Raw genomic sequence first — 23,833 nt, 5'->3', positions numbered from 1 at the left:
CTGGATTTTTTTCTTGGCAGGGAAGCCTCCGACATCCAGCACAATGTCAAGAAATTCAATTTTGGTTTTGTGAAAAGACGACGTAAACCTTAGATTATAAGTGTTGACATTTAGCCTGTCGACAAATTTATCAAATGAATCCTGATCCCCATTACATATGATGATAATATCATCAATATATCTCTTTAGGAAAATGATGTTGGCACTCAACTCATCTTTGATGGTATCGGTCTCACACTCAGCCATGTACAAATTTGCAAGGCTCGGGGCACAAAATGAGGTTTTCTTAAATTTCTTGGGGTGGTGTCAGACACACACCGTGGAGAACTCTAGTTATTATCTTAGTTTCCAGAGGACTCATTATACTGAGGCACCGTTTCCTTGGTGAAGGAAGGTTAGTTCCGTGTTGTGGCTGTGAGCTGCAGGCTGATTGGCTCATGTACAGTTACAGACACGTTGTTGCCGTCCTGATGAGGGATGTGATTGGATAGAGGCACGGAAGCGGGTTTCTGATAACTTGTGTGTGCATAATCATATGTGTATATGTATATGTAGGTAGAAAGGTGCTGCAGGTCCAGTGGCCGTGGGGTGACTTACTGCCCCGCTGGGCTATTGATGGCACGGCGCTGTGCTATCTAGTATTGGCAAGCTGTGTGGTACGAACTGCAGCCAGTGCTGGGGGCTGGATGGCAGGGAAAGGGGGGAAGCGCAGTGCCAGCTTACTGCTGCAGTGTGAGTGGAGCTCCTGCACCTATGTGTCCTCCAGGATGGAAGAATTCTGCTCTCATGTGTCTGATCACCTCGGGGTCCAGCAGCTCAGGACTGGAGAGGAGCACATGGATTGTGAGGGTGAGAGCATGACATTTCCATGGGAATAAATCATTTCTGGTCATTTCCAGGGGTTACGCTACTGCTGTGACACTTATATAGAAGTATATTAATTGTGCTGCACTCATCATATCAACTCCAGCCCCATATGGTAAAACGTCTCCTTAAATACTGAAAACACTTTAGTGGCTGATGCCTGTAATCCATAAAGTGCAGTGTGGTGCTGTAGAGTAAGTTGCGTTACCAACTACTATTGCATGTGTTATAGATGTGCAATTCCATTACATAAAGTGTCGCACAGGTAAATCGTCAAGCCCCAGAAATAATATGCAGGGTCGCTGTGGCGCTGGTAGATGGCGTGCTGGGATTGCAGCTTTAATAAAGCAAAGTTAGGTATGAAGCCTGACTTCAGGAATGTTGCTTCTATTGCACTTTGATCTTTGGTTTATAGGGACTTGCCTAAAACCCTAAGCCAGAGGTTCCCAAACTTTTCCCAAGCACTGATTTTGCCTGTTTCATTGGCCATAAATAATTTGATTTGGTTCTGGACCACCAACCTGAGGCACCCCTGCAAGTGCTCCGAGGCACCCCAGGGAGCCTAGGCGCACAGTTTGGGAACCACTGCCCTAAGCCTTAGACTGAGTATGATAAAGTGAATGAAAAGTAGCATTTTTCCCCACTTAACTTTCTCTAATAGGGCGTACACACAGTTCGGTTTTGTCTATTTTTCTATTTGATTTTGCTTATTAGTGTTCCTTCTAGGGGCAGGGCAGGGTGGTGCTGCACGGGGGCAGCATAAAGTTGGCGGATCGGGCCCGCTGATGTCACTGCCGGGGAAGCGCTGGTATCTACGGCGGCGCTGGGCTTCCCCATGTGCCACGGTGGGGACAGGCAGCAGGCTGTTCTAGCAGGGCGCTGCTAGAGGAGGGGGGGGGGGGGGGCAGGGCACAGATTTAATCAAGAGACTCTCCGCTAGCCTCCAAACTTTCAAGCGTTCCCTGAAAACTCACCTCTTCAGGCAAGCCTATCATATTTAAGTTCTACACGCATAACCCTCTGAGGCACTTATGTATTATATAGCTTCCCTTCTGGACTTGTAACTTGTTGGGACTGCTATGCTATTACTGGTGCCTGTCCTTGTGTTTCCCTCCTATATTCCCTATAGATTGTAAGCTTGCAGCAGGGCCCTCCTACCTCCATGTCTGTCTGTTGTTACCCAGTTTGTTTTATCACTGTTTACTATTGTAAAGCGCAACGGAATCTGCTGCGCTATATAAGAAACTGCAAATAAATAAATAAATAAGAGTAAATAGCAGTGTGTTTCCCCTACATAAGGCTTTGTACATAGGGCCCATTTTATAATCTCACTGTATGGTTTTTATGTGACACATAAACATGCTTCAGTTCTTGTTAATGGTCATTGCTCATAATGTGAGTCGCTTGGCTGGTATCTAGATGTGACCCAGAAACACATTTACAGGCAGGCTACACCCTCAGCTGGAATGTTTAGTGATCAGAAGCTGACTGTATCTGTTTTTTATTGCTGTGAATTAATAACATGAATTTGTCAATTTGAGTTGGTATCTGGATAGCTGACAGAAACTTTTCCAGGGAAACACTGGGGCATTAACATTTTAAAGCAGATACAGCCACAGTCAAACACTGAATACAGGCATGCTGCATATTATTTGAATCAGCAGAAGCTGCTTGTGCATCCTATCCCATAGATATAGGTGGACACATCTCCAGGCTTGTTTCATATTGCACTATTATGACTCTGGCCTCAACTAATTGATTATCACTGTAGCCTATGCAGTAAGCACAAAATGCAGTAAGCACAAAATGCAGTGAGCACAAAATGGCTGCCTCATCTTGTACTTTTTTGGGACCATCCAAGAAATTAATATTTCTGTGAATATTTTGTAATCTATTTGCGTTTTTTATTCATCTACCGTAACCATTTTATTTTCTCCAAGATGGCTGCCTCCATTATAAAATGGTTTATTTCATGCAGATACGAAGTTCCCTTGGAGAAAGGCGCTTTATAAATACGAATAATTTTTTTGTCTGACTTCTTATGCTGGGCATACATTGTCGGTCTATTCTGGGGAGGAAACCCATGCCTGCTCCTTCCCTGTGTAGAAACGGTAAAGGTTGGTCGTGACAGTTTATGCAATGCTAGATATAACCAACCAATAATCAGACCAGTCTGGCCGGTTAGAATGTTTCTCACCAGAGGATCATTGCTGATTGGTTGCAGCTACACACTATGCAGTTATCGGCCTGATCCATTGATATTCTGAAATTCAGGCTGATAATTCAATAATGTCAGCTGAGCATTACTTTTTTGGCATGCAGCGCGTGTACAGTACTACATGTTCCTGTATCTGTATATAACAGTAACTCTTCTTTTGCAGATGAGTTCTGTTGCCTGTGGCAGGAGTGTGGATTTTTCTCTCTGGATAGCCAAGTAGACCTTGTCCGCCATGTTTATTTCCATTGTTACCATACGAAGCTTAAACAAATTGGACTCCAAGCCCTGCAGAGCCAGCCAGATCTAATTCCGTGCCAGCTAGACATTCAGAGCCGCAACATGATTCCAGAACTCCAGGACCGCTTCATGTGTTTGTGGGATCAGTGTGAGGTAAGGCCTTAGGTCTCTGCAGTGTTTGTTTCTGTAATACCCCTTTTACACCACTCAAAATTCCCGGGTTGGCCCCGGGAACAATCCGCAACTAGCGCTGGTGTGAAAGTCTGGTGATACAGGCTGGTGTGAAAGGTACTTACCCGGTGACAGCTGGGGACAAAGCTGAGTGGTGGGGGGATAGCAGGTGATGGTGGTATGTTTTCATCAGTAGGGGCCGGAGGCTGCCTGTGGTGTCTTGGAGATGGTGGCAGCCAGGTTGCCGGACCCGGGGGATCCCATCTGTGTGGGGGTGGGGCGTGTGGGTGGCGGTCTGGCAATCCCAATCGCACACATGCACACCTGCATCCCAGCTCCGAGCCAATCCCGGGCCGGCCCTGGCATCATCATCACACTCACCCCACCTCCCGCACCAACTCTCCCCCCTCACACCAGAAAATGCAGGGACTAGGCTGGTGTGAAAGGGGCCAACCCGGAAATGTCCATGGACTGTATTCCCGGGTAAGTCCCGGCATTTTCTGGTGTGAAAGGGGTACTAGTGTTGTGGAGCTCGCAATACAACACAACCCAATATCTGGCAGAAAACGTAAAATTGTCTTATCCGCTTGTATTAAAAACTGTTTAAAACTGAAACTAGAGGGTGGAAGATTCAGGGGAAATGTGAGGAAGAATTACTTCACAGAAAGAGTAGTAGATAAGTTGAGTAGCCTCCCATCAGAGGTGGTAGACGCAAATACAGTAGTACAATTTAAACATGCTTGGGATAGGCATATTGATATCCTTACAAAAAAATAAGGATCAAATATGGTTTGAGGTAACATGTTTAAAAAAGGGGCAGACTAGATGGGCCAAGTGATTCTTATCTGCCGTCACATTCTATGGTTCTATGTAACTGTTAAATATTAGAAGGGATACAAGTGAAGTGTGATCTTTAAATGGATCGCTTTGAAGCTATTGTTTGAGGATGCAGCCTGTCATCACCCAGTCACAGACAGAATGCATCTGTTATTGATGGCTAGGCTACATTCTTATGCATATTATATAAACTTGCTGAAATGGCTTTATACACCGGTTAGGTGACAGGTCCTTTGTTATTGTTGTTCATGTTAGTTTATAAGGCACCGCAGTTCTTCGCAGTCAGCAAATATTCTTTACATTATCATCCGTTTGGAAGTAGCCGGTTTTGTATTCCATCCATCCATTCACATATTTCAGGCATACATCATTATTCTAATACTTTTGGATGCTTAATTGCCAAACATCGCCTCTCTCCTGTTTGATTCTGCAAGTGCCGGACATCTTTCTTTTTCTTTTAATGCTTTTACCTGATTCTGCATTTTATTTACTGGGGTAATCCAGTCAGATTCTATCTATTATTTTATAGAAGATGCTAAATACAAAAAGATGTAGAATCTGATTGGTTGCTATGGGCAACATCCCATCTTCAATAGAATTTGCATCTTATTAAACGTACCCACTGTGTGATGCAGCTTGGACAGGAGATTGTGCTGAATAATTTGGTATGTGACACTTGTATGTGTGTGTGAATGACAGATATACAACGTGCCTTGGTGCCGCGCCAGTGGCTTTTTTTCCCATGCCAAGTTCTTTTGTATTTTCATATACAGGATCCATCAAACACTTCTAAACAGATATATTTGTTGCATATCAATGACTTAGCCCAGTCTTGTTTAATATAGGGGAACTTCCTCTAATATTGCTCTTAGTGCTAAAAATACCAACAGAAAGACCCCAGGCCTACCATAGTGCAGTACAAAATACTATTTTTAATGAAGTACAGAACTGTATGTAAGTACAGCTATTCTAGAATTAACATTTACAAAATCAGGGTAGTTAATTGTTATAAACCCTTCACCTGGTTAGAATTGTGGGCTTCATGTGAAGGTTTAATGACTGCAATGACCAGTGGTTTGTTGCTAAGCAAATTCGTTAGGGATGTGGTTGTGCTAATGGTCTCCAACCTTAATTAGGTGTGAGCTACTCAAGATAAATTACATCTCCTGAAGAGGTACTCAATTTTTTTGTAAAAAAATTAATCAAATCTGTCTAATAACCGAAATATGCCCCATACGCATTATACCACACAATGTAATTCCCCTGACACATTATACCACACTGCTATGTTTATCACACATTATGCTACATACTGCAACACATTATGCCAGACACTATAAGGCCTGTGACACATTATGCTCCACAGTAAAGCTTTTAATGTATTTTAAATTCCCAGCTGGTTGCCAGGGCTATTAGGTTAGGAGTTTAATGTTCGTGGCCAAGGGTATCATGTTATAACAGCATTGCAGAAAGCAGTATTGTCTCCATGTGGTGTCTGTGCCACAGTACTTCCGGGTAGCCCTGCAGAGCTGTGCTCCCTGTCAGACGTTAGAGGTCAAATGTGACCTTTATCATCTGTCTCCTCCGAGGCGAAAGAGTGCTGCAGGTGGGCGGAGCAGTCAGCAGAGGAATCAGATTCTTAAACATCAATGTAACAACTGAGGTTCCAATTCTGCACCTTGAGCCTCAAAAACATGGCTGATTGTGGAAACGTGAAAGGTTTATACGAATTAAGATCTAATTACCAAATATTCTTAGTAATCTCAATGGGCTCCGTAAAGTACCTGTCTCCCCATATCCCCCTCACCCTGTAATTATCTCTCAATTTGTTCTTTCCACTACAGAGCTCGTTTGACAATGCAGAGTGGTATTACCGACACGTGGACTCTCACGGCCTGAGCACAGAATATGAAGTGGCTGGTAAAGAGAACCGGGTTCTTATGTGCGGGTGGAAAGGTGAGGTTAGCCTAGAACAATTTACTATGCAGCTGGTGTGTATTGAGCTTCTCTCTGCTCCTATATACGTCAGTCCCTCAGCGTCTGTTTCTATTCTTCTTCTGTTCTGACAGACTGTGACTGCTCCAGTAAGAGCCGATGCAAGCTGAGGGAGCACCTGCGGAGTCACACGCAAGAGAAAGTAGTGTCCTGCCCCAACTGTGGCGGCATGTTCTCAAACAATACCAAATTCTACGACCACCTCAGACGGCAAACCTCACTAGACCGTGAGTGTCCCTTACTTTGGTAGATTTGCTCCAGCATTATAATAATTTAAAGGGAAAATTACTTGTTGTGGTGTTTCACAAAGGCCGCCATTGAACAAGTGCTTTTATATGATAATGTGTACACAAAATGGCTCTGCCCTAGCAAATGGGTCTCAGAGGGGGGGGGGGGGTGTATTCCTAATAACCATTGCCACTCAACTGAGCAATTCACCTTAATAAATACCCCAAATCGTAGAACAGTGATTAGGGATTAAATTGAGAATTTGGGACATTTGGCTGTTATGATTTATGTATAGGTAGTAGGTAGTAAACCCTTTCTGTGTTTCACTGGAGCTGGGTTATTGTACTGTAGGCTTAAAGGGTTTGGGGGGGCAATGACAGGGCGGTCACTGGCTTTCCTATCTGGTACATCGAGCCCGGAATGTCTGCTACTATTTCTGCAGTTATGTGTACGTATAGCAATCTGACCATTTCTTCTCCTACGCATGCAGAACATAGATTCCAGTGTACACATTGTTCTAAGAGATTTGCAACGGAACGCCTGTTGCGGGATCACATGCGAAACCACGGTAAGCTTTAACCAAATGGAATTGCTGTTTTAGGAATATATTTTCTCTTCCAATGATCTCCTGTTTTACCCTGTGCTTAATTAGATTTTCTTTTTCCATGAATAACTATGCATGAGCTCCCTTTTTGCCCGCTGTCTTAGAGAAATAAAGTGGTTTTCATAAAGAATAAAGCATCCTCAACCATGTTATAGGGTAGGAAAGTCAACGTGTGGAACTAACATATACCATCATGTCCTGCCACAGTTTTGCTGTTAGAGCACACTAAAACTAAGGCTTATATGTAATGTGTACCTCTGCAGATTGCACACCTTGCCAGCGCTGACCTATGCAGTGCACCCAGATGGTTGCCTCAGATGGTTTCTCTGCGGGCAGGATATGCTTCAGGTGGATGGTTCTGTGCAGGGCATATCCTGAATAAACTGCCCCTCCCAATACACCTCCCTACCAGCAAAAGGTGCTAATCAGACCTAACAAATGTAAGATCAATAACACTATCCCAATATATCTAAGTTATTATTATTGTTTATTTCTCTTTCAATGGTCCTGGTGACACAGCTCAACATTGGGATGTAGGAGGGTCCGTAGGAGCCAGGCACCTATCCTAAAGCTTTTGGAGGGTAGGCTCCTCCCTTCTGCATCCCAGACTCCTCAGTTCGTGTTAGGTGCCCACTGGAGTGGGTGCTATTCTAAAGGGCTGCAAGAGCAGCCAAAGGATTAGAGTTAGTTAGGAGTTTTTTATTTTATTAACTTTTACACTAGCTAGGTAGGCGCAGTGCTGAGGATTCTCACTGAATCCTCACACTGACAGCGCAGCAGGAGCTGACAGAAGCGCGTCCTGTCAGCTCACTGCGCACAGGGGAGACACTGTCTGGTCTCCCTTACAGCTTCTATTAAGAAGCTGCCTGGGCTCCGGAGCGCTCTGAAACCGGCTTCACACTAGGTGGGGATCATGGGGGACAGGCGCTCCATGATGGCGGCGGCCATTTTCTGCGGAGCTTACACATTGAGCTCCTGTGTGAGAGGACAGCAGTGTGTTACAGGCATGTTCCAAGTGGTCCCCAGCAGAGGGGGAGACACTGGAACTTGGAAATCCTGCAGTGGGAGCGGCTGTCTGGGGGTGGTTGGCGCCAAGAAGCCACGGACCCCGCAGCAGCAGGGACTTGGTCTCTTCCCTCACTCTGTTTGGCGCCATTCGGAACGCTTGCAGCGGAGCTGAGCGGGCTGACAGATCCTGGCAGTGTGATTGGATTTCCTGGGCATCGTTTTCCCCACTACTGAAAACTTCAGACAGATAAGTGACTGTTGTGCACTGGCTCTGTATAAAACGCCTGTACATCTTGCACTGTGACTGTGTTACCTTTTGCATCATGTCTGAGCAACAGTCTGTGGCTTTGGGGGAGGGAGCCCTTAATGCTTTGTGCGCTTGTAGTGTGTGTACACTAAAATTTGCCCCTGAACAGATGGCCAAGGGGGGCTTGTGTATTACTTGCGCTGGTGTGAGACCCATGGGCAGTGAACCCTTAGAGGGTAGAGCAATCGGAACCTGCGTGGGCCAGTGCAATTGCTGGACAGGCAGAGTGATGTGCTGGTATCTTCCCTTAGACCTATGTCATCATCTCAGCAGTCCTCTGGCTCCTTGCCTCTGACGCAAGCAGATCCTGGGCTCCTTCAGGTCATGCAGGATACTGCAAAAGGGATCAGCAGATTTAATGATTTGTTTGACAGATTTGATAGTGATACTGTGGGGACTCCTAAGAGGTCTTATTCAGTGCCTTGGCTTGCTGTTGAATCTGGAGAGGAGGGATAGTGCACAGACATCCCTTGGGATCAGGGTGATGATTCTGAGGATTCCTCGGCCTCAGGGGTGGAGGATTTGATTACTGCTGTAAAACAGGCTTTGAATTTGTCCTGCAAAAGGAGTATTTAAGCGGCAGCGTAAGGAAACTTACCTTCCCTGCTGATGAAGGTTTACAGGATTTGCTGGAAGGGGCTTGGAAAACGCCCGATAAAAGGCTTCAGATGCCTAAGAGATATTTAAGTCTGTACACCATGCCTGAGGCTCATGCGGACCTCTGGGAAAAAGTTCCAGTGGTGGATGCTTCCGTGGCACGGCTTTCTAAAGCCACTGTGCTACCTGTCCAGGGGGTGCAGCCTTTAAGGACCCCGTAGACAAGAAGCTTGAAGGTAACCTCAAGGCTATTTTTGAAGGGGTGGGTTTCACTTTACGCCCTCTTATAGCATCAGCATGGGTCTCCAAGGCCATGATTGTTTGGGCCAGTGACTTATGTACTATTTTACATGCTGACCCATGTGTGTTACTGCTAGCTGAGAAATTGAAAGCAGCTGCGGAGTATGTGCTTGAGGCTAAGGAGTATCCACGGTGTCCGTCAATGCCAGGAGAGTGCTTTGGCTGAAAGCCTGGGAGGCGGATAATGAATCTAAAAAGGCCTTAGAGGCGTTGGCTTTCAAAGGAAAGCTGTTGTTTGGTTCCGAGCTAGAAGAGATTATTAAGCAGGCCACGGGAGGCAAAAGTACTTTCCTGCCGGCTCCTGCAGCAAAACAGGCCTCAAGATTTCAGCCTTTAGGCCGTCCTTTCGGCCCTCCTCTAGAGGGGGTGCGTCCTTTCGAGGACAATCATTCAGGGGAAAGTTCCAGTCCTCCAGGGGCAAGGCCCCAAAGTCAAAATTCGGTTCTTTCCACAAGAAACCGAGCACCAAGGGTGAGGACAAGCCCTCAGCATGACTACCTGGGGAGTCCCCCAGCGGTGATCAAGGTGTGGGGGGGGGCGTCTGAGATGGTTCAGGGACACTTGGGCGTTGTTGGACCGGGATCCTTGGGTGTTGGACATTGTATCCCAGGGGTACAGGATTCCCTTCAAGGGTCTTCCTCCGAGGAGATTTCTACCCACACCAATGCCAAAGGAGTCACGGCTCCGTTCTGCTCTTTTGGGAGCGGATCAGTCCCTGTTAGAAAAAGGAGTGGTGATCCCGGTCCCTCGAGCGGAGTGGAAGAAAGGCTTTTATTCCACTCTGTTTTTGGTACCCAAGCCAGACTGGTCTTTCAGACCAATCTTAAATTTAAAGTCTTTGAATCTCCATCTTTGGGTAGACCATAACAAGATGGAATCTCTGCGGTCTGTGCTGCTAAGCTTGGACCAGGGAGAATTTTTGGCGTCCATGGGATGTCAGGACGCATATCTGCACGTTCCTATCCACCCGGAACATCAGGTTCTCCTGAGGTTTGCCATAGGAAAATAGATGTGACCCAGAGCTCACCTAGGAGCTCTGGTTTGGATCAGAGGGAATATGTACACTCAATGGTAATTAGCCTGGACACTGCTGCTGCTCCCTGTAATCAGAGGTGGTGTGCCTCTGTGGAGACAAGGATACAGCTAATAGTGCAAGCAGCCTAAGCTGACATGCACCAACAGGAAGCGCAGCTGTGTTCAGAGAATAATCAGATTGCAATTTAATCTTCCAAAGTATGAAAAATTTATTTTAAAAAGACAGTTGTATACATGAAATTAATAAAAAAGACTCATAATGAGAGAAGTGCACTTCATGAAGACAGACTAGACAAACAACATTTAACACAAACAATGCTTGGCATATGTATAGACAGGCTCAGATCTCAAACTTTTTGACATAATAGGCAAGGTACATGTTGTATAGTTACCAGTCCCGTTCAGAAATAGAAGTGTCTGGGCTGTAGGTGAAAAGCCACAATTATCTCTGGTATTGTCCGATGCTCAGTCCGCCCTCACACTCAGCAAGATGTTTTGCAGGGCTGAGGAGGGATCTAAGTGGCAGCCCAGACTTTTAAGTGCAGGATCTGCTGTTGATGTTCAAACAGCAGTCAGAGGTGATACCTCAGCGGTGACTGGAACCAGTATACAGCTACAAAAACGCGTTTCTCCACCTCTAATCTGTAGTCAGCGGCTTCCTCAGTTTGTGCTGTAGTGTTTACAATGCCCTCTTTAAATAGCTGTCCCGTTCGCGGGGTTCTCACAGCCGCACTTCCGGGTATGCGTCTCAAGCCTCTTTCATCAGGCCATATTTATAGCCTCCCGCGGCCATCTTGTTTTTGCGGGTCAAGCCTCGTTTTCAATAGCATGGTGGCCATATTGGCTCATGGTGAATTTATCCACAGGATTTCATATATCAGTGGCGCTTTTCTATACCCAGCCTCGTTTTCAATGGCACTATATTTGTCTTGCTTATGTGTTACAAGCCTCATTTTTAGGGATATTATGGCTGTTTTCCCTCCATAGACAAAAATATCCATATAGTCCATATTCGAATCCTCCGGCAGCCGTTTTAAGTGTGGGCAATACCTTGCTTTAGATATTATCACAGCCATTTTTGCCAGGCGCAGTCCGATTATAGCACAGGTATATAGCACAGGTGTAGAGCCAGAAACAGATCCACAAGGAGCACTCACCAATAAGATCAATTGCAGTTTAATGGTACTTGTTTAGGATACAAAACATCATACTTTTGTATTGGAGTCGACGTTTCGGCCACTAGAGGGCCTTTGTCAAGACAGATCACCAGGCACATCCATACAGCACAAGCACTTCAAAACAGAGAGTAATTCAAGAAAAACAATAACGAAGCAGGGAAATTATATATTGTTCATTTCGATAGTGTCGTTGAGGCCCAGTGGATTTAGAGTCCTCGTGCAAACGAGAGGCCTATTGGATTTTCTGCCTGAGGACTCTAAATCCACTGGGCCTCAACGACACTATCGAAATGAACAATATATAATTTCCCTGCTTCGTTATTGTTTTTCTTGATTTACTCTCTGTTTTTTTTTGTATACAGTGGGTCCCAATCAGATCGGAAAGTGGGAGGGCTCTCCTTTATCCATGGGTTTGGGAGGTCTCCCACACTCTTCTCTTGCCAAAAAACAAACTGATTTCCTTCCTTCTTCTTTATTACGAACTATACAACATGTACCTTGCCTATTATGTCAAAAAGTTTGAGATCTGAGCCTGTCTATACATATGCCAAGCATTGTTTGTGTTAAATGTTGTTTGTCTAGTCGGTCTTGTTTTATTCATGAAGTGCACTTCTCTAATTATGAGTCTTTTATTATTAATTTCATGTATACAACTGTCTTTTTAAAATACATTTTTCATACTTTGGAAGATTAAATTGCAATCTGATTATTCTCTGAACACAGCTGCACTTCCTGTTGGTGCATGTCAGCTTAGGCTGCTTGCACTATTAGCTGTATCCTTGCCATAGGAAACCTGCATCTGCAATTTCAGGCGTTGCCCTTTGGTCAGGCCAAAACTCCAAGGGTATTCATCAAAATTATGTCAGTGATGACGGCTGCTCTTCGACTGAGGGGAATCACTGTGATTCCGTATCTGGACGACCTGCTTTTCAAAGCAGAGTCGACGAAGGTCTTGCAGAAACACTTGGAAGAAGCCATCAGGTTTTTGCAAGTTCACGGTTGGCTTTTAAATTTACAAAAGTCTCAGCTGGTGCCGTCTCAGAGAATCCAGTTCCTGGGGGTTATCCTGGATACCCATCTACATCGGGTATTTTTACCAGAGACAAAGGCCAGGGACATGTCCATCTTGGTTCGGGAGATTTTGGGGCCTCGGAGTCCATCAGTTTGGAGGTGTCTCAAGCTGCTGGGGAAAATGGTGGCGACTTTCGAGACGCTACAGTTTGCCAGGTTCCACTCCCGAGTACTCCAGTGGAACATTCTGACATCCTGGTCAGGTAATACTCAGACCATGAAGTCAGAGCAGATAGTGTTGTCTCCAGAAACCCGGTCTTCCCTGGAATGGTGGATGGAGGTGGATTCACTTCAGTGGGGTCGGTCTCTGCAGTCCTGGGACTGGCTGGTAGTCACTACCGACGCCAGTCTCAGGGGCTGGGGGGCAGTTGCTTTAGACCTACGGCTTCAGGGTTTGTGGACCTCTGAGGAGTCTGCCCTGCCGATCAATATCCTGGAACTGCGGGCTGTGTGGAAGGTGATATCCATGGCAGGAGAAAGGTTGCAGGGTCTCCCTTTGCGGATTCAGACGGACAATGCCACGGCTGTGGTGTACTTTGATCATCAGGGGGGCACACGCAGCAGGCTGGCCATGTGGGAAGTTTCCCGGATCTTCTTGTGGGCAGAGCAGAAGGTTCCAGCATTATCAGCGATATTCATCCCCGGGGTGGAGAATGTCGAGGCAGATTTCCTGAGCAGGTAGGAGCTGCTCGAAGGGGAATGGAGTCTGAACTCACAGGTGTTTCACCAGATTTCAGTGAGGTGGGGAACTCCGGATGTGGACCTTATGGCATCCAGGTTCAATCATCAGGTACCCAGGTTTTATGCCAGGACAAGAGATCCATTGGCCGAAGCAGTGGATGCAATGACTATCCCCTGGGAGGGGAATCTGCTTTATGTTTTTCCGCCATTCCCAATGCTGGCAAGGGTTCTGAAAAGAATTCAATCCCAAGGAATCCCGGTGATTCTAATAGCCCCGGATTAGCCAAGGAGGTCCTGGTACTCCAGGGTTCAGAGATTGTCTGTGGACTCGTGGCGTCTACCTCAGAGGTCAGATCTGTTAAGCCAAGGGCCGTTCTTCCACCTGGATTTAGCTCGGCTAAATGTGACGGCTTGGCTATTGAGACCGCCATCTTAAGAAACAAGGGTTTCTCAGAGGCTGTGGTGAATACCATAGTAAAGGCCAGGAAGTCGGTGTCTTCGGCTAACTATTATAGGGTCTGGAAGACCTATATTAGATGGTGTGAAAGGCACAAATCACATACGTCTCGATTTCGACTTTCAAAGTTACTTGAGTTCTTGCAGGATGGCTTCTCGTCTGGTCTAAGCCTTCAGTCACTCAAGGTACAGATCTCAGCTCTGTCTATCTATTTCCAGAAGAGGATAGCGATGCTACCGGAGGTGCAGACCTTTCTTCAAGGGGTTTCCAGATTGAAACCTCCCTACAAGCAACCAGTGGCTCCCTGCGACTTATCACTGGTACTGGAGTGTCTCCAAAGGGCGCCCTTTGAGCCGTTAAGGTCGGCTGACCTTAAGTTCCTTACATGGAAACTTGTCTTTTTATTGGCTGTTGCCTCTGCAAAGAGAGTCTCGGAGTTGGGAGCATTGTCCTGCAAGTCTCCTTTTCTTATTTTTCATGATGACAGGGCTGTTCTTTGAACATTACCTCAATTTTTACCAAAAGTAGTCTCTGCTTTTCATTTAAATCAGGAGATAGTTTTGCCTGTGTTTCAACCCCCAGAGGGTTCAAGAAAAAGGGACAAATTGAGGAATTTGGACGTTGTGTGCGCCTTGCGCATTTATGTGGACAGGGTGAAAGGTGTCAGGAAGACTGATACTTTTCTAGTCTTGTATGATGTGCACAAGATTGCTTGGCCTGCCTCTAAGCAGACCATTGCTAGGTGGTTGCGTTCTGTCATTGCCTTTGCATATACTAAGGTTGGTAGGCCTGTTCCGGCCAGGATAAACGCGCATACCACCAGGTCGGTTGCCACCTCTTGGGCGGTTCGACATGGGGCAACAGCTGAGCAGGTTTGCAGGGCTGCCACTTGGTCATCTGTTCACACCTTTGCCAAATTCTATAGGTTCCATGAGTTCGCGCCGGAGGACACATCATTTGGGCGAGCAGTGATGAGAGCTGCAGACCTGAGCGTACCCTCCCAAAGGACCGGCTCTTGAACATCCCAATGTTGAGCTGTGTCACCAGGACCATTGAAAGAGAAAAAGGGATTTTTGTAAGAACTTACCGTTCAAATCCCTTTGTCTGATATGGTCCTGGTGACACAGCGATCCCTCCCTTACGCTCAGTAAGTATGCCAGTGTTCATGATGTTTCATGTTATATATGGTTGAAAAGTTAAATTTTTAAAATTGTGCATATATGTTCAGGCGTTTGTACTGAGTTAATGTATTCCAGTGGCTTTGCAAGATTGAACTGAGGAGTCTGGGATGCAGAAGGGAGGAGCCTACCCTCCAAAAGCTTTAGGATAGGTGCCTGGCTCCTATGGACCCTCCTACATCCCAATGTTGAGCTGTGTCACCAGGACCATATCAGAGAAAGGGATTCAAACGGTAAGTTCTTACAAAAATCCCTTTTTATATGGTGCCACAAGGGTTCCGCAGCGCCTGACAATACATAGATGAGCAAAGAACAATACAAGAAAGATTGTGATTTACAGTACAAATATAAATTAGCACAAGTACATGGTAAATAAAAGACAGTTGCAACAGTGGATTGAACACTGATGCAATTATAACAGTGACCGAGATATATTCTAAGAAAAGCACGAGGAGAGGGCCCTGCTCATTAGAGCTTTCAGTTCTTAAAATAGCACAGATATAAAACCACAATAACAGGTTTTTACTGTTTTAAAGCGATATTCTGCAGTCGAATTCTGAAATAGGATTACCTAATATAAATCAGTGCCAGCAGCTGCGATATTCTGCAGTAGAATTCTGAAATAGGATTACCTTATCTAAATCAGTGCAAGCAGCTGCGATATTCTGCAGTATAATTCTGAAATAGGATTACCTGTTGATGGAATGGAGAGAGGAGTCAATTCACAATCGATATCCAATGAAGTTATAACTAATAGAACGCCGGTATAACGCTGCTATTAATTTAAAGCTGACCCTTTAGAACTAGACCCTTCATATACTAGATCCCTAGCTCCCTGAAGGACTGACATCCCAAGTTATAGGTGGCTAGGACACGCATTAATGTCTTCTAATGCCCACTTAAATGTTGTTGTGCTTCTCCCTGTTTTGCAGTGAACCATTATAAGTGTCCGTTGTGTGATATGACTTGCCCACTTCCTTCTACTTTACGCACGCACATTCGTTTCCGGCACAGTGATGAGCGGCCATTCAAATGTCAAAACTGTGATTACAGGTGAGATCGGCTGCTTTCTCTGTGATCCTATATGTATGTCTGCATTTTCACATGTAAGCTTGTAATGTCCGTAATACAGTAGGTTGATAACTATGGGGCCAAATTCGTCCACAATGGTATACGCATAGTCATGCATCTGCAAACCCCTGGAGTTTATCACTCGCCAGAACATTCACAGAATGATTGGCATCGAGGAGGCGGTCACTGGGGTCCACCCAGCATTTCCCATTAAAACTGTGAATGCGCCCATAAAAACACTGGATGTACCCCTACAAACACAGATGTGCCCATTCCTTCCCTTTGGGGGAGTCTGAATTACCCCCTATGATAGAAATGGATAACTGTATGTCTAACGAATTAGAACTTGTAACTTAACAGATACGCACACTTTGTGCTCTATAAAGGTGCCCACACACTAGAACGATTTTTTGGCCGATATCGGTCCGATGCGCGCTCCCGTGGATCTTTGGCTGAATCTTCTGATCTTACGTGCTGCACAAAAGATCAGAAGATTTAACAAAAGATCCATAGGAACGCACACGGGATCTTAAGAAAAATCTTTGGTAAAGATGTGCGCTTGCCTGAAATCTTTGGTCCAGGGCAGACCAAAGATTTGAAGGCTAATTTATGTGCACATCTTAAGATCGCAGATCTTTCTAGTGTGTGGGCACCTTAAGACTACACTTAATGTCTATGCCTGAAAACCTCCGTAATCAAAGTGCATTGTCTGCATGAAGGTGATTATCACATCCATGTAATGTGGTTCAACATCTTTTTTTGTTTTGTTTTAAATACACCTTCTCATGGATGATAGGGACTAATAATTATTAAGGCTGTCTGAACATAAGGGACATTTGGTTTGGAGTCATTGTGACCCTACCCAGAGAGTTGGAGTTACTGTTTATTTTGATTTATCTGTTTTAAAAGGTGATTGATGTTTTTACATTGTTTTACCTGTGATAATGGGAGGTTCTGAGTGCCCAAATGCCCTAAGCTAGGAGATTGGTGGGATACGTATTGGGCAATTACCCTTATATTGATCAAAGGTGTATTATGATCATGTTACGCTCTTAAAATTTAATGAAGAAAACTGTTTATTAATATTCTGATTGCCGACTCTTTTTCTTTTTAGTTCTTATTCTGAATGTATATAAAGGTAGAGTCCTCCCTGTAGATCGGGATGCTGGCAGTCAACTTAGTGACGTTGGCATCCAGGCTATCTGCAGGAGACGACTGCTGGAATGCTGGTACCGATGAGGTCGGCGCCGGAATTCCCAAATATCGCAAAAAAATTAGACCTGCTTCTGGCAGGTGAGTGTATAAAAGTAAAAAAACAAAACAAAAACGTAGTGGGGTCCCCCTCACCTGAGCATAACTAGCCTCGGGCTCTTTTGAGCCAGTCCTGCATTCCCAAATACTGGGGGAAGTTTTGCTTGTGTTTTTCACAGGCGGCTCTCCTGCGGTACTGAGGGACTGGGACTCCCCTCAACCAATCAGGGCTGTGCTGATTGCCAGAAATCGCCATCTTTTTTTACATTTTACCAAAAGATCACATTTTCCTGTTACTAAAAATTGCACGTTTACTAAACAAAACAAAAAAAACAGATTCCCTTTCCTGAAAAAAAATTGCTAGAAATTGCAAGTTATTTCCGTATCCATTTATATTGTAATTCCCTTGTAAGTGTATATGTACCTTTCGGTACTTGTTTCCTAGCACGGCGCCAGCGATTTTAATTGCATCGATCGCATTGCATGCAACCAAATCGCATGCGATGCAATCGATGCAATTTTTACATTGGAATCAATGTAAAATGGTCCCTGAGACCCGATTTTTACATTGGGCCCAATGTTAAAAGCCCCCCCAGACCCCAATTTTTATATATATATATAGTTGATTTTATATAGTGTGGCGAGCCCCAAGCGTGGCGAGCGGACGCGCATTGCTTCACAGGTATTACGCGGCCACTCGCCACGCTTCGGGCTCGGTGGCTCGCTATGCTCGCCACACTATATAAAATCAACTCCACGCCGACGTGGATGGTGGGGGTTGGCATTAATCGTGGGTTGCCGTTAGCAATGGGGGGGCATTTAACATACACATTACCCATTAGGGTGCCTATACAATCCAAAATCGGGGTCATTGGCCCATTTAACATTGTTCCCTATGTAAAATCGCGTTGATCGCGTCGGTCGCATCGCATGCCATTATAATGTCATGCGATGGACGCGATCAACGCGATTTTCTCATTGCCGGCAATAAAGGCTAAAAATAGCCAAATATTGCGTCGGTCGCGTCCATCGCATACCTTAGGTTAAGGTATGCGATGACCCACAACGGGCGCCGTGCTAGGAAACAAGTACCTACCTTTCTGCCTGTCTGCTTTTGTAGAATTTTGAATAGTTTCTTTGTAACACAGAGCATGATTTCCCTGCATACAGTCCATTTAGTGAGTCTTTAGTTTATTACATAGCACAAAGTGCAGATCTTTCTACAGATCAGATAATGTTCCGATCTTTTCGGTTTCCGATTCCGAGTGATTATCCGGTCGGTGAGCACCTGATGGGAGGCTGCTGATTGGCTGAGAGAGCCAATCAATGACCCGCCTGTCGTTTGATTTATTATTTATGTCTCAACCCGTGACGCTGCGTCACTGTAAACCCCCCCCCCCCCCCCCCCCCAATACAAATCCAGGTGTCTGTGGCATACCGTCACTGTGTAGATATTGTAAGCTGAAGTGGAATTAGCTTGTATCTCCGGATCAGGCCCTATGTCGTGTATCCTCTCTACCGGTCCTCTGACAGATTTTCCTTTCTCTAGCTGCAAGAACCTGGTGGACCTGAGGAAGCATCTGGATACGCACAGTAAAATGCCAGCCTACTGTTGCGAATATGAAGAATGCAGCTTCAGCGCCCGATCTCTGTGTTCTGTCAAAGCTCATTACAGGAAAGTGCACGAAGTAAGAGGACAGGGACCCGGCTCCACTCACCAATATTGTTCTTTAATATGCAGTTCTGTTTTTATGATCAGTGAGCACATACCTCATATCTTGTTCCCTATTGTGTGTTTGGTTGTGTTTTTTTTTATAAATGTTTAACTTTATTGAGCACAACATTTTAATTACAGTGTGTGCGTGTGTGTATGTGTGTGTGTAAAGCTGAGTTATTAAAGGGCTCCTGCAGTTTGCCGCTGTCACGGCACTAGGGGTTACAGCAGTCTCATTTTCTGACAGATCTCCACCACTGGCTGGTAGTTACAATACAGACCTACTGTACAATGTAGCTGTGACTGATTTTCCATACATTACTCATTACATGGGCTTGTTAGAGGGTCCTAGTCTGGGTCATATGCAAAGGGAAAAAATGATTTCCCTTTGCGGTTGCATGTGCCCCCTGCACAGCGGCGAGGAGGAGTGGATGTTAGTGTGGGGGCAGTTTGCACTTGAGAGAGAGTCTCTTACCATAGAGATGTCTCACTATAGCACCCTGCTACTGTTGAATAATACACAATACTAACTACTCTGCTCCTAACTTTTATTAATGACCAGCTAATGATTTATATCACTAACATGTTGCATATTAGTGAAGGCCTATTGCAGAGTTTATAGACTCTATAGAGAAGTTTGTGGCTTTTTTTTCTAAATATTTGTCCTGTATTTTATGAGTGTTCCATAAATGTCCATTCCGTTAAAACTGGACTAGTTATGTGAGTGTCGGGCTCTATGATAATCTCTCCATTATTTCCGTTATTTTGTATTTGTGAGGGTCCGTGCCTCTATTCTGGTAGCGAGTGTCACCGCCATTACACCATTACATTATTGGTCTACACTTGGTGGGATCGGTCAGTGCCTTTTTTAAGTATTGTGGTATTTGTTAAGTGCTTTGTGACTTGTGCACAACACACCTGGTTATTTGTCTTCCCTTTTTACTGTTTAGGGCGACTCCGCTCCCAGGTACAAATGTCACGTGTGTGAGAAATGCTTCACCCGTGGGAACAACCTCACTGTTCACCTGCGTAAGAAACATCATTTCAAGTGGCCATCGGGTCACCCCCGGTTCAGGTAATGCCGCCGCCGCCTCCTCTACCACCGGTGCGGGTAATTAGATCCAAGGGGAGGATTTATAACTTCTGTTTTACCAAATTATGAGAGTTCACTGCCCTCTGATATCTGGTAATAATCACTTCTCAATTAAGGTGCCATAGTAACACTATTGGCATATTTACATATGTTTTATTTTTACTATGTAATTAGTGCCGATTGAATGACCAGTTTTATCATGTGAATATATACTTACAGCTCTGATATTTGGGGGTAATCATTATTACTATATAATAAGGTAAAATGATTCCTGTTGCATCCAATATTCCTTCTCTGAATATTGTCACCCGTACCTAATTTAAGATGAGTGCTTTAGGCAAGTGACAAGGACTGAGGCATCTGCCTCCAATTACTCAGCTCTGCACTGGCATGGACTGCACCCCTAATAGCTATTTAACAATGTGCTGATCCGGACCAGCACATTGCATCCTTCATGCAGAATTTAATCCCCCCCCCCCCCCTCTCTACACCATGGAGTGCTGCTGATCCCTCATTTTCTACATCCGCTTGGGAAACGCCATAATCCTAAGCAGGGCACATTTACCTCCCTAGTCCAGAGTTGATCTTGTTTCTTACAGTGTCCAACAGTTCCATGGTATTTGCCTACTGCAATTTTTGGTTCGTCGTCCTGGTTACGGATATTTGTGCCACTTCCTTCTTTTTGACCTATCTGTTCGTCTAATAATCAGTGGGACTTTTCCTTCATTGAAAGCTTCCTCTATGTACAGGGAATTTTAATACCAATTATTATGGTGTCTGTAGTATAGTTTGTTACATAGCCATTCTAGACTTGTCTCTATATACTCACTCAGTGCATGTGGCGCTACACATCTTTGGTATTGTTCAGTGCGGCTTTCCTGGAACAGATTGGCCGAGGTATTTGCATGCTATTGTCCCGCGTTAATGAGTCTTCTCTTTCGACTTTCCATTATATGCACGTTGCTCCTTTTTAACCTTCCAATCTTTCAGACGTCTGTTTTTTTCCCTGCTTATTACTAAATGTGTTTTTTAAACCAGTAATGGTAGAACTCTTTCAGATTGCAATGCTGGGTTGGACCTGGCACCGACCTGGGTCCGATGCTTTCACATTAAACTCAGGTCATCCATTATACAGAGGGTGATGTTGGTTTAACCCTTCTTATAACCCAGGTTTAATTCCTGGGTTGGTTGACCCATAATATAAGCTTTGGTGCATTCATACCGCACCTTGACCCTGGTCGACCATGGATGGACAAGATACCTTAATTGACCTCAGTGCTGTGAGGCAATAATGGTTTCCTCCCACAATCCAAAAATATACTGGTAGGTTAATTGGCTCCCAACAAAATGAATCCTAGAATAACTCACCATATGTTTTTCTCTGTACCATTTATTTATATGGTGCAAACCTAGATACTCCACAGTGCCTTACAAATTGAAACCTATTCTATCACACAACTCTTTCAAAACATGTGGCACGAGACTTTACTGCTCTCCAAATCTGCCTCACTACTCTCCATTTGTTCCACCTACATATGATATGATATATATACACAAATATATTGGTGCAGATTTTCTGGTTACATATTTCATCTTTCTCTCCCAGGTATAAAGAGCACGACGACGGCTTTCTGCGCTTGCAGCTGGTGAGATATGAGAGTGTAGAACTTACAGAGCAGCTGATGAAAGAACGGGAGAAGCAGGGGGTTCCGCTGGAGGAAGCACCCACATGCCTGGTGTTGGGTCAGGGGGGCAGCACTGGAACGGACGGAGTAGATTATGAGAGGACTGTGGCACAAAAGGACTACTGATTCCAGTTAGAGTGAGGCGGATAGGAATTACCAATGCCATAATGAAACCTGAAATGGGCTCAGCAACCAAATGTCCGCAGGGGCTTTGTGGGGATCTGGGATAATAACGTTTTCTGGAAACTACTTCCATCTGCTACATTGTTGTCCAATATACATCTCCATGTATATACAGCCTTCTATTAATATATTGATGCTATCCCTGTGTGATTTGTGCATCCACGCATTCATCTTACAGAAGAAAGATCTAACTAAGGTAAAGATCTGCCCATGGGACCTTTTTGGCCTGGAAATTGGATTATTCATCAGTAAGTCCAAACAATTGGACCCCATGAGGTGCAGCTGGGTGATGACTGCATGCTAACAGACTGGAATTGCTGGACAACTTTATGGAACAATTCCAATACGGACATCTGATGGCCTGACACACACCTGCCTGTTGGCTTTACATCTGCTTAATTAATTGCCACATACTGTGCGTGCCCGTGTTTGTGCAGAAAGGATTTCCCTACAATTGTTACATAGATTTACCATCATCAAACACTGGAGGACCCCCTTAAATAGAAGCAGCCTCCTACCATCTGACTCCCGTCCCCAGTGCATTTTATGTGCAATTCAATTTGTGTATTACATTGTGACCTTTTTTTGTGTGTGGATTGTTGTATAAACTTGATGAAAATCAAAAATAATATTTCAGTGCTGGGTTTCACATGCTGGATTCGGTATGGAATCCCGGCGGTCAAAATTCCGACGCTGGAATCCTGACAAGGGGGTATGTGGATTGTCCCCCCTTGCGACCGCATCCTCACATGCTCAGTCCTCAAAGCACTCAGGGGTAGATGTATGATAAGTAGTGGTATAGTAGCAGTGATAAGGGAGAAGAGAGCCAGAGGAGAAGTGGCCCATGGCAACCAATCCGCCCTAAAGTAACATCTATAATTTGCATAAAATGAAATGATACATAGCAGCTGATTGGTTACAATGGGCCACTTCTATGGCTCACTTCTCTCTTTATCACTGCTTCATACATCTACCCCTTAGTCCTAATTTATAAGAATATCCATGCTTGAGCTTAAGTTAATCAGTAACACAGTCATTTTTGTTTTGCTATCTGTGCTCAAGAATGGATATCCTTAAAACCTGGTCTATAATGGGCCTTTCTGGGCAGAGCTTGGGGCACACTGTTTTTCTGATCGATTAAAAATCTGACCTTTTAAACGAAGCTGTCTTGCAAAATAAGTAGTTCTCTTTTAGACTTGTACACTTGTATATAATCCGGATCTCCGTCCTTCCTGGGGAACCACATGTTTATACTGATGACAATACATGCACAGTGATTGTCCTTGTCAAGGTAGGTGGGAGCATCATTTTGTGGGTTTTTTTGGGGGGGGAGGGGGGAGAAAGGGAGAGCACTTCCTAAAAATTCTCAGGAGTGCCACTGAAGGGGTTAAATACACTTTGGTTCATTGAGGAATCATAGAATGTTGATGGCAGATAAGTACCACTTGGCCCATCTAGTCCGCCCTAAACACATTTACTAGGATTCATTTTTGTTGTGAGCCAATTCACCTACCAGTATATTTTTGTACTGTGGGAGAAAATCCACACCTGCACAGGGAGAATATAGCCCCACACAGTTGGGTTTACTTCCCACCATGGGACCCTAAGACCTCAGGGCTGTGAGGCAGTAATGGGAACGATTACATTGTCCAAACTACTTCCTGTTAACTGTTTTTACATGATATAAACGCCAAATGCTTCTTATGTCACATACAGTTCTAAGCATTTCAGGGGAATTAAATGGGTTCTAAATATATCTCCAAATACAGTAACTGAAAAACCTCTTATTGCTACTCTTGGAGGTAGTGTCCTCATTACCCATTGCTGCAGTCCTACCAAATGGCGACCCATCCTGTGTAACAATGCTAGT

General features: G+C 44.7%; 1 protein-coding gene across 1 annotated transcript; it reads left to right on the top strand.

Annotated features, from left to right (window-relative positions):
• The first annotated feature begins 451 nt into the window (after positions 1-451).
• HINFP (histone H4 transcription factor) lies at positions 452-23,125 on the top strand. The gene is made up of 9 exons (XM_083162487.1): positions 452-849; positions 3,246-3,472; positions 6,172-6,283; positions 6,397-6,549; positions 7,041-7,118; positions 15,899-16,019; positions 18,838-18,976; positions 19,953-20,077; positions 21,702-23,125. Exons 1-9 carry the CDS (start codon positions 687-689, stop codon positions 21,904-21,906), a joined length of 1,323 nt encoding a protein of 440 aa, XP_083018613.1. The 5' UTR covers positions 452-686; the 3' UTR covers positions 21,907-23,125.
• The last annotated feature ends 708 nt before the right edge of the window (positions 23,126-23,833 follow it).

This window comes from Crinia signifera, chromosome 19 (genome assembly GCF_055691185.1).
Source record: "Crinia signifera chromosome 19, ASM5569118v1, whole genome shotgun sequence".
Taxonomy (NCBI): domain Eukaryota; kingdom Metazoa; phylum Chordata; class Amphibia; order Anura; family Myobatrachidae; genus Crinia; species Crinia signifera.
The sequence above is the reverse complement of the archived record's forward strand: the minus strand, read 5'-3'. Positions and strand labels throughout refer to the sequence as shown.